Source organism: Mastigoproctus giganteus, chromosome 8, assembly GCF_048544385.1.
Source record: "Mastigoproctus giganteus isolate SK-2022 chromosome 8, ASM4854438v1, whole genome shotgun sequence".
NCBI lineage: Eukaryota > Metazoa > Arthropoda > Arachnida > Uropygi > Thelyphonidae > Mastigoproctus > Mastigoproctus giganteus.
Genome location: NC_143582.1, coordinates 196,084,566 through 196,100,932, shown reverse-complemented (window position 1 = coordinate 196,100,932; position 16,367 = coordinate 196,084,566). Strand labels below are relative to the sequence as shown.

General features: G+C 39.0%; 1 protein-coding gene across 3 annotated transcripts in view; it reads left to right on the top strand.

Moving 5' to 3' along the window:
- Positions 1 to 9,490: 9,490 nt before the first annotated feature.
- Positions 9,491 to 16,367, top strand: part of LOC150082143 (ETS homologous factor-like) — a 99,243-nt gene continuing 92,366 nt past the window's right edge. For 2 of the 3 annotated variants that reach the window (XM_090379129.1, XM_090379128.1), the window contains exon 1: positions 9,497 to 9,617. In XM_090379129.1, the coding sequence (XP_090235255.1) occupies positions 9,529 to 9,617 (89 nt within the window). In that variant the 5' untranslated portion in view covers positions 9,497 to 9,528. Of the gene's footprint in view, positions 9,618 to 16,367 lie in introns of all 3 variants that reach the window. The other variant, XM_090379130.1, reaches the window with a different exon arrangement.

The following is a 16,367-nucleotide window of genomic DNA, read 5'->3' as shown; positions in this document are numbered from 1 at the left end:
AGATAGTTTGTTGGGTAACTTTGTTTAACCACCTTAATAGCTAATATTCAGCTGCATCCATCTTCTTAATTTGAATAGGTTGTGGTTCCATTCAACCACAGGCTGCGCACTATGATTGAATGCATTGAAGTGTAAAAGTTTAATTAGCCTGCCCAGAACCAAAGCAGTTCTGAAAGTCGGCTTCAGCCAAGGCCAACGTGCCTCAAATCAGTACCTGAATTGATCGATATATTAAACTAGAAACGAACCGAATTCAGTATCTGCATACGAAGATGCAGTGTGTGATGCAATTATTGAATATTGAATCAATAAAACGTTCTTTGGAATGCACTTTTCAAAGAACCTTTTATCGATATTGTTACTTTTCACAATACAGTGTAAGTCCCTGTTGATTAAATCAGGCCTGAGGGCGAACAGTCGGAGAAGTGCAAGCCATATGTTTTGGCCATATTCCTGAAGAAAATCGAGGTCCCAATCAACATCCCAATATCTTTTTCTTGTTTTTTTTATGTACTTTTTAGAAATCTTTACTACTGAAGAACAACTTGTCCTCGCAGTAGCACAGTGGTTATAATCACCATCATCCCCATACTGAGTGGAAAAGGTCCAGGTTTGAATCTCCTCAAAATTCGAGGAGATTTTATGGATTTTTTTCACCCCGTGGCCGAGAAAGGGCCGATGCTATCATTAGGCCAATTAGGCAGCCGCCTAGGGCGCAGTATTGACTTCAGCCTATACTTCCCTTGGAGTCTGGGGGCGCTAACTTCATGATTTGCCTAGGGCGGCTAATTTAGCCGGCTCTGGGCTGAGGATAGCAAGTTTTTCTCTACTGTAAACTCGGATTTTTCGTTGGGCAAAACACGCAAACGGACTAGAGAACGCCCGCAATTTATGGAGTAATACATATGGGTGCATGAGGGTGGGCTCGGGTAATCCTAGTGTGACTTTTGTTTTTAATTGAAGGAAAACTTAATAAGTTAGATGATTTAGCACGTGCTTAAAACAAGTGCAAAAATGGTACCACCAAGACAACCTAGAAAACGAGGTGGAATCCCTAAATGAGACAACGTTCACTGGAAACTGTGGTCTCGAATTCACCATATCCATGAGCAGTAAAACGTCAGTAAAATTTTACATTTGTTTGTCTTGTGTGAGTAGTTTGGGTCTTACATCCAGGGTTTCTTAAATAATCATTTTCTTGTTCTATCTTACTTCTATATTGTACATACATAGCTCCTCTCTCTCTCTCGTGCTCCTTCCACCCCCCCACCGCCTGAGTTGGTGGAGAGGGAATGACTCTTTTCTTCCTGAGTCCATTTCATTGCATCACTCCCTAAACACAATAATCGAACAAAAAGATACCGATGTTTATCTGCCGCCTGCACTTACGAGACCAAGCGATTTCCTCACGATTCCGTGAACATTTCCGTAATTTATCCCAATCACGTAATCCGTAAGAGAACCAATCACGGAAATCACATTTCTTTGATTGGTTTACGATGCGGTAGCCTCCGCACACATCACATCCCTCCAAAAAGACCGAATCTTCCGAACTTTTATCTTTGCCCTTGGAACAATCCGGAGCGGAAGCCCGAAACCCTTTTTTTTTTAACCCCTCGCATGTGGGTAGTTCCGCTTGCTAACCGCTACGGCACGCGGGACACAGAACGCGAGTTATGAAGGGCAAGCAAGCCGTGGTCAAGGGCAGCTTACTCACATCGCCGACCGTCAATGAGCGTCGATATATTTCGCGGTGGAAACGGGTGGGGGAGTTTGTGGTGGGGGGAGTTAGCGATAACGGTGTGGGTTTCCTAATGGAATTACTGTCATTAGTGTTGTTCGGCTGCGCTGGTCGTGAGTCGGTCATATCCGTAATCAACTAACTTAGACTCTGATGGGCGCTGAGGGGTGGTTCGAAATGTTGTTATCATTATCGGGAACGTGTAGACATTAGTAATTCGGTAGAGCTACAAGGGTGGACTCGAGATGATCCTGTATCGGACTCTCGATTCAGTTATTACCGATGGGAACGTCCATTTGGGTTGTGGGAAGTCATTTCTAGTGTATTTAAGACACTCAATTTCACTCAGTTTATTGCATTCGTGTTGCCAGTAGGCAAAAGCAGCTGGATAGTTTAAAAGGATAAAGTAAGAATAATCTGATAAGGTTTTTAAAGATTGGACCCGAGAAATGACAGTATTTAAAAGGAATTGAATTTGCTTTATGCAGATAGTCTACGAACAACTTTTATTTATTTATTTATTATTATATTTTGTTTTGTTTCTCTTCAGCTAAGCGTGCATATCATTGCAACATAAACGTCATTATCTAATTAAGCCATATTTCAGGTATTATGAACAGTAACTTTGTAATCAGCATTTTGAAACGAAATTCCCAAAAGACCTTGACCGTTACTGTGGCTCCCTCTACTTTTTTTTCTTTATTTCTGAGAAAACCTTGAAATCTCGAACCATGAGAAAACAATGATCGTCTATTTCAACAGTTGTCAAGGGCAACGTAAGCAATCGGTTGTTTCCAAGGTTACGCAACTCATTGTCAGTTACATAGTCATGCGAATGACATATTTAAGCTTACAATACGCAATGACTGCACCATAATTTTTAAAAATCTCGATTCCCTGACCAATAAAGATGGATATCGTTCAAACCATTTATTTTTTTAAGGACCAAAAAAAGAAATAATCTGAAATCTTTCCACGAACTTCCACTCCACACTTTCACCATCAAAGGATTATCCAAAACGTAGAATGCATACGTTGCGTGTCGGACTATGCACCTATCTTTCGGAGGTCACTTAAGCTGCCTCGTGCAGCGTGCGTTCGTTCACAACAGCGCCACCTCTAGAAGTTGCTTTTAGGAATCTTTCGTAATAAATTTTTGTCACAAGGATAATGAAGGCCATTTCGGAGGCGCGTGGTAAAGGAGCACCCTCTCATACATATTCCAATGGCAGCGGACCTCGACCATTATAACACCATCAGCCGTAATTATAGGTTTCCAAGTGGACAGGTGGGATGCACTAATAACAATGCAGGTTTTCGTTAATCAAATGGCTCAGCGTTATATTGTGCGTCCAGAATAGAATCCAAAAAGTAACCTGACCGCTTATAGCCCCTCCCCCCCTTTAAACCTCCCGACTGTTTTACCCCTTTGAGTCTAATCCTTCGAATGTAAATCAGCATTTGTAGGAAGAGAAAAGAATACTCGTAATTGTGGTTCGGTTACACCCGCCTGGGAATGTCCCAATTTCATGTCATTAAGTTGGTCAAAGGTCGTTTTCTGCGAAGATATGTTACGTACTTCTGGCGTGCTTTATGGATCGCTTACCTGGTAGGTGGACACCTTGTTGTGGCTTTGTAAGTTCCAGTAAACACGGAATCTTCGCGAGAAGGAAAAAATTAAGGAGAATTATATAGCGGAGGAGGTGGAGGGCAGTTCACACGATACCCTATTATGCGAGTGTCTGCAGTTGCACTTGGCGAATTCTAAGGAGATCTAGATTCTGCCAGCATGGGAGATCGGGTTAAATGAGATCAACGCGAAAGATTTATGGTGTATTTACTCCCGAAAGGCAAAATTCGTGAAGGAATCCTAGCATTGCTATGGGTTGGTCATTTAGAATATGCGCCTAGGCTGATAAGACCATGAGGTATCGGTATATCCTGTTTGTAAACTGCGTGTATTCTATTGCTGGCTTTCCAGATTTTCGGGATGAAAATCCCAGCTTCGTTGAATCAAAAAAATAAGCCGATCTCGAACTCAAAAAATATAGATCGAGGTTGATCAACTCAGTCAAGGCATGAAAAAGAACTGATAAAGGTTCCTGTGATTCGAATGAGAGCCGAACACAGGTTTTAAACATGGTGCGAAAGAAAGATTACTGTGAGAAAAAGTGTGTTGGACGATTGAGGTGGAAGAAAAACTTGAGTTTATAGCAATAAAAACCTTCATATCTTATAACCTAAGTGTGAGACTGATTAACTCAGTTCTACGCAGGTATTATTGATACCCATCAAACAACGCAGGCCTCGTCCAGCAATACTTTCTCTTTATGTCCCATTAATTTATAGGATGTTGCACAAACAAGGAACGTTGTGTCTTATAAAGTTTCTGTGAACTTTAAACTTCCTCCAGTTAAGAGATATGAAGATCGTTTTATGAGTCACGGAAGTAAGTTTAGGTCTTTGAAACATAAGGAAGTTTTCTTGATGTATTCAGAGAATAAGATTTATATCAGGAAAGCTTAATCAAGTAGGTAAGAAGCCGATCATGGTATCTAAAAGCAACTCTGTATTTACTAAACTGTTTATTCTCTACTACCTGCACAGAATACAGAAGACGTTTCAAATTTCTGGGAAGAGGTTTTTCTTCAGAGAGGAAACTACTAGAAAGAAAGATAATGTGATTAAGTTGGTGGGTTAACGGATATGTTGACGTCAAGCATGGGTGTGGTGTTATGTTATCGTTCGTTTAGAAACATCTCAGGAGGAATCGGGGGAGGGGAGGGGGAGTTGTATGCTTCTATTTCCGTGTTGTATCTGGAATATTTTTTGGGATTAAGACGCTAATGTTCATTATAACCTTGGAAAACCTTAGAATAGTTGGCACGCTGGTACAAGCATCCCAGAAGAGTCACGCTAAGGTTATGACTGTAAAGAGCTGAATAAAACGGTTCAGGGACTGAAATGATACAGTATTTGGGAAATGGTGACGTTTACTGGCTATTCGAATGAATCTCCTTCAAAGTAGTTTCCTTGACACTCTATAAACCGGTTCAAATGCTTCTTAAACTTTTGAAAGCAGAAGTTGCAGATGGATTGTTCCTGTATCCAGATTTTTTTGCTTTTTTAGACCTTGGAGAAGATATCAGTTGAGATATCAGAGACGCGGTATCATTCAGATATAAGGGATGCAGAATTTGAATATGGACAGTACAATTTATACAGAAAAGACAGGAGAGGGAGGGTTATGCTCTTACTTAAGAAGCATATTAAATCTAAGGCAGTGCATCCAGTTGACGTGAGTGAAAAGTGCAATGCTGAGTAAGTTTGGTGTGACATAAGCACTGGGAAAGGGAAAATGAGAGTAGGAGTGTGTTATAGAACTGAAGACTCAGATGAATGCAGCAAACTGTAATAGAGCGGGCCAATAAATCAGAATGTCCTACAATGGAGGATTTTAACTTTATAGATATTGACTGGAACTTATGAGTTGGTCACACACAGATTAGTAAGATTTTTGTGAATTTATTGGATACTGTTTTCTACTGTAACAGTTAGAGAGGGGACAAGAGGGAATAACACTCTTGATCCGATTATCATCAGTGATTCTTCAATAAAATCACACAGGAGATTGGGCAAGCGAAGGCAGATAACGAGAAATATTTGGCAAAGGATGCGAAGACTTCTTTACTCATGTAAACTCTAGAAGGAAGGGGATGAATCAGATTAGTCCACTTGATGATCCTGCTCAAGTAGCTGCCAAATTGAATGAGTATTTTGCATCTACATTCACACATTAGGAATTTTATAGAGTAGTGGACGCCAGAAGTTTATCAAACTCTAACAGGGAGCTGAATAATTTTGTAATAACTGAGAGCAAAGTGTAGGAGAAATTGTTAAAGTTAAACATAAGAAAGACACCAGGGGTGGATGGGATCTCTCCAATTATGTTAACAGAGGCCAAAGGAAGTGAGCAAACCCTTAGCCATGATTATGAGAGCATTCTTGGATTCAGAGAAGGTCACCGTGGACTGGAGATGTATGAATCTGTCCCTATTTCACAAAGGGGGATCGAAGGGTGACACGAGTAACTACAGACCAGTTAGTTTAACTTCTGTTCCAGGAAAAATAATGGATTCGCTGATAAAAGATGTAATACAGGATCATACACCGATGAGCCAAAACATTATGACCAGCGAGTCGCTATGCAAATAGAAGCAACTGCAAGTGAACTATTGAGGGGGGAGAAGACAGAGAGTGGTAATCAATGGACACTGCTCATCGTGAACTAATGTTATCATTGGAGTCCCTCAGGGTTCAGTGTTGGGTCCATTATTGTTTTCTGTATTTATGAATGATATTGATGATGGTATATCAGGCTTAATGTCCAAGTTTGCAGACGATACGAATGTTGGCAGGGTTGTCAAGGACACTACTGACACTATGCTGCTGCAAAAGGATCTGGAAAGGTTGAGCAGATGGGCTGAGAGGTGGCAAATGAAGTTTAACATTGACAAATGTAAAGTACTACACATGGGAAACAGCAACCCCAGAGCAATGTATCAACTCTGTGGTACTACACTGACAGTGGTAGAGAATGAAAAGTACCTGGGGGTAATTGTGCAGGCAGATATGAAGTTCTCTGAGCAGTGCAGACAGGCTGCAAGAGTAGCTCATGGTGTATTGTCAATGATATACAGGAATTTTTCCAGCAGGGATAAGGAGGTGATTATTCCCTTGTATAAGGCAATGGTCAGGCCACACCTAGAGTACTGTATACAGGTCTGGAGGCCTCATTTCAAGAAGGATGTAGAGCTGCTGGAACGAGTACAGAGAAGGGCAACAAGATTAGTGAATGGAACAAAGGGGTGCTCTTACAAAGAAAGGCTTAAGTTTTGCAAATTACAGTGTCTGGAGACTAGGCACCGGCGAGGTGATCTGATAGAGGTGTATAAAGCCTTGAATGGTTTGAGCATGCTCAATGCTGATGGGATTCTTCCTCTCGCTCAGAATAATCACCTGAGAGGGCATAAATTCAAATTGAGGAAAGACAGATGTAGGATAGACGTGCGGAAATTTGCCTTTAGCCAGCGGGTGGTTGGTTGGTGGAACAGACTTCCATCCCTTGTCGTGGAAGTTGATAGCCTAAATAAGTTTAAGGCTCAGCTGGACAGGTATTTCGAACGAACAGAGGGGTGAAGTGGAAGTGGTTTTTTTTTTTTTTTTTTTTTTTGGCTGATGCTGCATAAGCTTGCTTTCTTGCATCAAATGCCTCTACTAATGCTAATGCTAACTATGGCGTGTGCACGGGTCGGGACACGGTATAAAAACCCCCTGATACTGAGCTCCGTCAATCAGTGTTACTTGATCTTCAGATGGGAATGGAAGCGCACTTAAGCGAGTTTGACAAAGGCCAAATTGTAATAGCCAGACGACTGGGTCAGATCATATCCGAAACACCAAAGGCAACCCTACTAGAAGGACTGCAGGAGGTCGAACAAGAACGTGACACACAAATAAAACTTACCATAACGTATGACGCTATCCCGCAGCAATCCCCCACTCTGTGATACCCAGTTTGAACACCAATCCAGAATTCCCACTCCTGAAAGGAAACGGAAGAAACTTCCAATTCACTGCACGACAAAGGCCTGATAATAAAAATTACAGAACCCCAAACCCCGGCTTGCCAGCACAAGACCTTGTCGTTGAATCAGTGGTGACACCAATGGACCTGACACTACCATTTGGACTACAGCCGAGAAACAATAAGTGATATGGCCTATTGGCGATCCAAACCGCACTCCCTTGTGCGGACTTTTTATTCCTATTTCCTGGGGAGGGGGGGAGAGTTTTTTTCTCTTCTCATCTCCCCATATTTTCACTCTGGTGGGGCATGGGCATGCCTCACTGAAAATGGGGGGTCACCTTCCTATCCGACCCCTCTTCTTCCTATTTCATCCCTCAGTCTTCACCTCACCTCCCAACACTTTCTCTTGTACAGCGACTGCCCAACATTTCCAAATTTAAATCACATCAAAAAAAGCCCGACCTTTTAGGCTCTCTAGAAACAGTTCTTTCAGCATAAAACCCCACGCAGCGCTTTCTAAATGCAGTTTTACCTAAATCAACCGCGATCGCTCCAACCTTTATTTTAGGTCCTAGCCACCGAAATCCAAGGAAAGTAAGTGGCAGGACCTGCCAGAGTATAATTAGTCTCTTGGTACATCCGGCCGGGACCCCTTCGCTAGGTATGGTAACGTCGGGTCCCATTAGGGGCCCGGCGGCCAACAGGCGGGATGAAAAATGGGCACAACAAACTACATACCACATGACCTATACAATATTTTTTAAACCTCTGGCATAGACAGGGTACTGTCACTCGATACACAGAACATACGCGGAGATGGAAGAAATCCTCGAAGCCGTCTGACCCTCAACAAACCTATACCTATCCCTATACCTAAACATCATTAATCAGTGAAGATGAGAGTAATGTGAAGAATAACCAGTGAAGAAGTGAGCATAAACTTGTCCGAAATTGGTGGCATTCCCAAATATATGTCCCATAAGAAATGCCAATTTCATTTTAGTTTCCCGGATGGTTAAACTTCGATCATTGCCGATCGATTGAAACATTGCTTTTTGAAATTTGGTGGAGGCCATAGTGAGGATCGTCTTCGATGGACAAACGACCCTCTTTAACCTTTGCGAACCACGACACTTCAGCATTTTCTCTGAAAGACGTCTTTAACATTTTGTGAGTTTCTGTTTTACTTTTCAATAATTTGAAATGATTTAATTTAAATTGTCTGCTCAGTAAAATCACTCATTTTTAAATGGGACGAAACACCTTCTGTTCAATGCCCGATAACTCAGACTATCTTAATAAATAGGCGATTCATGCATTGCCGACCGGGCTAGCCAGGTGGGTAAAGTGCCTGCCTGGCAACCCAAAGGTCGCGGGCTCGAATCCCGCCTCGGGCTTGGATCAAAGTACTGCAAAAAACTTGGGAGGTGCACTATGGCCACAGAAGCCGATGCGCCAACAACTACCAAAAAAAAAAAAAAAAAAAAGATTCATGCATTACCATGTTTATATGAGTCACCGGAACATCTTGTAACAAGTCGAGACTTGCTACCACACAGCAATTTTAAAGGTACAAAGTCAGTTCCCAAACTTCTTGATCATAACTCGTCCAGTTTTAAATTTAAATTTTCGATATGATGGGTTTAATGGCGATCTATAACCAAATTTTCGTACTTATTGTACGAAAATTTTCAAGAGGAACCTCACTGGTATGGTACTGCCATTGCATGGTTTTAATAGAAATAAGATTATTCGCAAATTGCTTAACTCTTTTAATTAATCTCATTTCAAAATTAGACAAGAACAGTTGATTGACAGCATACAGCTCAAGATGGGGGGAAAGCAAAGCTTACGTAGCGCTGTTCTTCACCCTTTAACCCCCGCTCGTGAATCGAGCCACTCGCAAAATATCTACCGAGAGAGAGAGATACCCGCATAAATTTTCAAAACAGTGGCTCGGTGGGGATGGCTATTGCACGCGCAAGGCGCACATGTGAAGCATATGCCAGTGAGTATATCGCGAAGGTCAGACCGTAACATTGGTAGTTTGACGGTGCCGCGTCCGCCGATTGGTTATCCTTGCCTCTCGCGCTGAAATAGACTACATAATCTTATTACGGACCGCTGTTGTGAGCATATTTTCCTGGTTACGTGGACCGAGTTCTAGAGACACAAGTTAGCCGTGGAGTTTTTGACCATGTTTTCCGGCAGTACCCAGGGATATTACGTTGGGGCAGCCTCCGCGGGACAACCACCTGCCATATGTGCCGAGACGGGCACTCACCGGTAAGGTTCATGTCGTTCTTTTGCTTCCTCAAAGGCCTAATGACTCTTCTTCGGTGCAAAGACCTCCAGCTTGGGGGGAAATCTTTGACAAGCTATGGCAGTGACGTTTTGGAACAGTAGGAAACGAAGCTTTTAGGGAAACTGGGGATCTTCAGGAGAAGGGGAGGGGGGAGTGATACATTGCTCATGTTTCAGTCCCCCTCCTCCTAAAATCATATAACTATACACTCATAGGTTATATGATTTTAGTGTTGAAGAGAAGTGAGATATCTTTTAAGAATTGAGTGGTTTTAACACGATTTTCTGAATTTCATTTTTATTTTAATTATCCTTTATTGGGGTTACATTTATCAAGCAGATCCTAATTACAATGTCAGCACTTGCTCGGGTTTGTCAAAATAGCCTAACAATCGTATGTTTATCTGCTTGATTAATAATTTCAAATGCAGTATTTATTAAGATTGATTTTTTTAAAATAGGATTCTTTAACTGAAAACATATTCAATATGTGTTTCATCAACTGTAGAAAGTCCTCGGTTTTATAGATTCTCCACTCCTTGCAAAACCCCTTTTGTGGTACCTCTGGTTAATTGAGGCATCGCAAAAACAATCTATAAGCTACCCTTTGTTCCTCTTTTTACGATAAATAAACATTAATTTCTCTTAACATCTCTTTTAAGAAATTACTTTTCTCTTTCGATTGTTATGTCTTTATTTTTATAGTAATTATTATTAGAGATGTGATCACTATGTTTCTGCACCTCGATTAGAATTGAGTTACCGGGGTTCTAGTCCCTATCTGCTAAATACGGTGCTGTTCTTCCTATTCTCTGTATATTGTGAACTCCTCTGACTCGGGTCGTCCCGGAGTATAAACAGAAATTTTTAAATTTATTTATCTATTGGTAACTGAAATTTGTACGCAAATAAATAAATTTTTAACTTCAATCCGAGCCCAGTCATTTTTATTGATGTTTCTTTTTCATGGTTCTTTTTCTATAACTTTTTCCATCAAGTCTCCACTTTTTTTTTTTAACTGTAGCATTTTAGTTTCTTTATTTCCTTATTATTTAAATGTTATCTGTAAATGTCAGTTTACATTTTTCCTACTCCAATACATCATTCAACGTTGCGAAAACTGACTATTTCGCAATTTTATATTTCATTATATTTAATTTACATTTTCCAATAATTATTTCCTTTTATGAGAAAGCCAAAAAAAATAATAATAATAATGTCAAATACTGCTCTAACCGCAAACTCGATTATACGAAATAACAAATAAAAGGTCAATTTAGTAATATAATTTAAAATTAATGATAGCTTTATTTAAAAATAGGAAATAAGTGAATAAAACAAAAAGATAGTTTTTAAAAAGTAAAAAATAATAATGGAAATTTCTTAATTTTATTTAAAAATTAAGTACACCTTTTTAAAATCATGATCATGAAAGAAAATAGAATAAAACTGTATAATTACAGTTTTATTATCCTCCAGTCTAAATTTTAGCTCTGGAATTAGGTTTTTTTGAACATGGAAACTAAAGTGTAGTTGAGTGCCGCATTTGGCCCCAGAGGGGCCAATTGGTTAAATATTTATAAATACGTTTAAATCATTAATTGATTATTATTATTAATTATATCATTATACACAAAGCTAATCTGCTGCGTGCGTTTTATAGGAGTAATTAATATAAAGATAATTTGAAAAATCGAAGTGCGCAGACTCAGGAGAGAAAATGGAAATGTTTGTGGCTATGTTATTTTTATGACGTGACTAATATTCCTATCTGGAAGCACAGATAGTGAAAATGGTACACAGGTGGTTCGTCATTTGCGCGTGTAACATCTGGTAATCCATCACTAAATAATGTTTTTAAAGCTATCTTATCTATTTAAAATTAAATGCGAAACTTTTGAACAAAACCAGAAAGACAATAAATACTGACACTATCTGTGCTTTACATTTTTCAGAAATTGCTTTTCAGTAAGCAGAAGTTTTGCTGTCTCTGTGTTACGCAATATTTTTCTCTTCGCCAACCCTTTTAGTAATAATGGTTCGTATATTGAACTCTGACATCCGTTGCCATATCGGTGTTAAATGTTGCAGATCTATCTCTCCCATCGGTGTTAAATGTTGCAGATCTATCTCTCCCACTTTTGTCAGCTCCTCTGGTCGTGTGGTCATCTCCAAGGATAAACAGAAAATTTATTTGCAATTCCATTTCTGTCAACACTTTGATCTTCATAACTGAAGACTCAGATGAGTATATTTTATACAATTTGCAATTCTTTCCCTTTCTTTCTTTCCCCTTCCTCTTCTTTCTTCTTTTCTCTATTTCTCGCTCTCTCTCTTTTGTCTTTCGCTCTTTTTCTTTTTTTCTTTCATTCTTTCTCTTTTTCTGTCTCGCTTTCTTCTTTTTTTTCTTTTCTGTCTCTTTGTACTTATTTTTCTTTATTCTCGCTTTTCTTTCTTTCTCTGTACCTCTGTCTTTCTTTTCTTCCTTCTTCTCTCTCTCTTTTTTATTCTTTGTCTTTCCCGTCTCTCTCTCTTTTTCTTTTCTGTCACTTAATTCCAGAGCTAAAATTTAGACTGAAGGATAATAAAACTGTAATTATACAGTTTTATTATCTTTTCTTTCATGATCATGATTTTAAAATGGTGTATTTAATTTTTTAAATAAAATTAAGAATTTCCATTAATATTTTTTACTTTTTAAAAACTGCCTTTTATTTTATTCACTTGTTTCGTATTTTTAAATAAAGTTATCATTAGTTCCATTCTTTCTTCCCCCCTGCCTCTTGCTTTTTGTATAAATGAGCCCTTCAAGTAATGATTCTCTCCAAAGAGAGAGAGAGAGAGAGAGAGAGAGAAAAGAATGCAAAGAAGGAAGGAAGGAAGACATAAATAAAGAAAACAAATAAATAAAGAGAGAAAGAAAAAAAGAAAAAGAGTGAAGGAAAGAAAGAAAGGGAAAGAGAGAAATAAAGATGGAAACAAAGACAGACAGAAGAGCGAGAGAGAGAGAGAGAGATAGGAAGAAAGAGAGGGGGAAAAGAAAGAATGATAGAGAAAAAGAGAGAAATAATGAAAATCAAATAAATAAGAGAGCGAGAGAGAATGAAAAGAAGGAAGGAAAGAAGGCAGAAATAAAAAAACAAATAAATAAAGAGGAAGAAAAATAGCGAAAGAAAGAAAGGGAAAGAAAGAGAGAAATGAAAATGAAAGAAAGAAAAATAAAGGTGGAAAGAAAGACGGGAGAGAGAGAGAGAGAGAGAGAGAGAGAGAGAGAGAGAGAGAGAGAGAGAGAGAGAGAGAAGAAAGAGTGATAGAGAAGAAAGAAAGGACGGGAAAAGGAAGGAAAGACAAACAAATAAAGAAAGATAGAGGAGAGAAAAAAGGCAGAGGGAAAAGAAAGAAAGAGAGATAAGGCAGGCAAAGAAAAGGTAAAAGAGAGAGAGAGAGAGAGAGAGAGAGAGAGAGAGAGAGAGAGAGAGAGATTTAAATTAATATATAAAGAAAAATGAAAGAAAGAAAAGAAGAAATAGAAAAAGAAAGAGAGGGAGAGCGAAAGGGAGAGGGAGAAAGAGAGGGAGAGCGAAAGAAAGACAGGTGGAAAGAGGAAAGAGACAAATTAAAAACAAGAACGAGAGAGCGAGAACGAAAGAGAAATAAATAGAGATAAAGAAAGAGACTAAAAAAACTAAGATGCTCATTATTACGCTATTTATCCTCATTATCGAATTATTTAAAAGTGTTTGTAGAAGACAAAAAAAAACGTTTTTAACTTCCCAATGCACCTTGCACTAACGGTAGCTACACAAAGTAAGAAATCTGTCCACTTGGAGAACCACTTAGAAGAAGTAGTGAAGGCAGAAGGGATCTGTTCACCTCGACACGCGAGGCCAATCATGTTGTTCACATCACAATGAGTGTCCACAATGATACAAAGGCAAACCGGACAGATGCACTTCACCATCGGTGATTCCTTGGATAAATATCCTCCTCACCTTTCCTCGTTTTCACAATACTTGTTGATAGTTATCTCCTGGCTGGGTTTGGCAGGCAGCAATTTTCAACTCATCTCTGAACACGTAGCTTCGATGACAGTTGAGCAAGAGAATACCTGTTTATCTCTTTGTCTCTTCACGACAAGTGAGTCCAAGCTTAAAGATACCCAAAGAGGGCAATTCATCAAGTACTCACGTACTGTCCATTAGGCTTAGTTTCAACTTCGGATCTTAACCAGCTTTCAAAAGGTCACTCTTCACATAACTCCTTTATTGCACTAATAAATTAAGGCAAATACATTTGCCTTAATTTGCATATGCTTCGTGGATTTCATATACACTCTATTACCAAACGTATCCGGACAACCCTACACGATCTGTGAAAAATAATATCCATCATCTACATGCGAGAAAAAGGTTTGGACTTAGACTTGGACTCTTCGTGGTTTGGGCTTCGACCGTTGTTCCCTGGAACAATGAATGTCCCGATACATTGACATTCTGGACAATTCCGCCATAGATGTATAACGTTGGATATGCAACGGAATAAGTTGTAATAGCGTGGTAATAGTTATAATTTAACAAGAAATTCTTAGTTAAGATTGCTGTTTGCTGGGTTATAAAAATTCCTCGCGTTTATAGATGGAATTCGAAGGTAGGCGTTTTTCACCCACTATGGAAAGACGATGGTTATAACTATTGTACTACCGATGGCATCTTATATACAGTTATCGGCCAAAAAATTAGAAGCCTATTGCAATTTACATCATCAGATAATTAAACATATATGCAAATATAATTTGTCACATGGTATGGTCACAAATTCTTCTGTATCAGATAAATACGGTACGCTTTCTTGAGGCTCCTTAGTCAATCCGGTAATGGGGAAGACAAGTGATAGTTCCGATTATTCTTTGCACCAATGGTAGGATGAAAGTGTTGAGTCAACCTCAAGAACTCATGCATCCAGACCGTCTCGGGTCCATCACTCAAAAGGCTGGAGAGGCATGGGACATATTCTGTTGGTACAGACTGGGTTCGTTCATACCTTTGGAGGGTCCTATTACCTCCAATAAATATCTTTCTGTTGTTGAATATCTTTCTTCATTTTTACCGGATTGCGATGGATCCTTTCAAGACAACAACGCAATTAATTGTATGCGAATGTTTGGAGGAACATTCCCAAGATTTCTAATATCTACCTTGGCTGCCTAATTCTCCAGATCTGAATCCACTTGAGAATATCTGGGACGCTCCGCCTTCCTAACAAGTTGTTTCGGTATTGCACCACTTAAAATCAATTCTTTATCTCAACGGGGAAGTGCTGCGTGAAGTGCTACAATTTGAAACAGATAATGGATAAATCAAAATAAAATTAATAGGAGGCAAATTAAAATAGCTTAAATCAATTATATTGTTGGACAGAGTGATTAAAACAGGTTTTTAGCAGAGCCGATGGATTAAGTAGAAATGCAACTACTGAGAATCCTACTTGCAAAAAGCGCTGAAATTTTAATATTTAATTATAAATAATAATATATAAGGGGGGGGCATATTCGTATCTATAGATTTATAGGCCCAGTCCTATTTTCAGGCAACAGAAAACATTTAGGAGACAAATTCAAACACTTGCAATGCCTAGTGATGTTCTTGCGTTCATAAGTCACACGAGAAGGTTCTTATTTGTTGTTTAGTATTTTCTCCGAGGGAACTAGGGTTGTGAGGTGTCCGTGTACTGCATCTGTAAATTGCGTGTACTCTGGAATCAGTCAGAATGTTTACGATATCAAAAATCAGGATCGAGACCGACTAACCTGGCCGCTGTGTGAAAGATACCATAAAAATTCCTTCCGTGTGGAGGCGGGATTTGAACCAAAACTGTTTTAGATGGAAGTTAGGGCAGGAGCGCCTGGATCATAAATAAAATTATTCTTATTATTTGCTAAGTAAGGTATAGGTAATGCGCAGCGAGAAACACTATCACTCATCACGACTACATGGCCAGGAGTTCGAATCCCGTCGATGACGCGAGGAATTGTGGGCCTTTTTTTTTTTCTTAGTAGTTGAAGCAAATTTCCACCAGAAAGATAAACTTTGGTAAAATGTTAGAGAGCGTTAAGAGCAGGATGCTCCTATTTGTTAGTTGAGTTTCATAAAACACTATTTCAAAGAAAAAGCTTTTATATGGACAAACATATTTATCAATTGGTCTGTCCTGGAATTTGCGCGAATTCAAATTCTTTAGCGTTGTAGACGAGTTAAACAGAATAAATTTCTTCAATCTGTCTTTATTTAGAACTCATCCAATACTTAGAAGACAAGAAAAGGTGTCTAAATAAATTACTATTTAACAACTAATAATATTAAGAAAATAGTAACAAATTTTAAAAATTTAACTTAAATTTCACTTTGCAAATCTTTTAATAAAAATAATGCATTATATTTGTAAAACACACGAAAACAGAATCAAATCATGCGATGACGTCAGAGCAAATACATCTCTAACATTTACTGAATAAGTTTACGTACCACCAGTTAGAAATTTTGCCGGTAGATGTCACTGCACGAATATTTTGCTGCATGCTCTGAACGTGCTGTATCGTCACGTTCCAAATGCGTATATACTATTAAAGATTTTCTACGCTACCCTCTTCTCTATTCAGTAAAACACGCTTCAAGCCCGTGCTTCTACGCCTCCCCTTCCTCCTCCTTTGTGTTGTCGCCAGCACATCGTCGATCA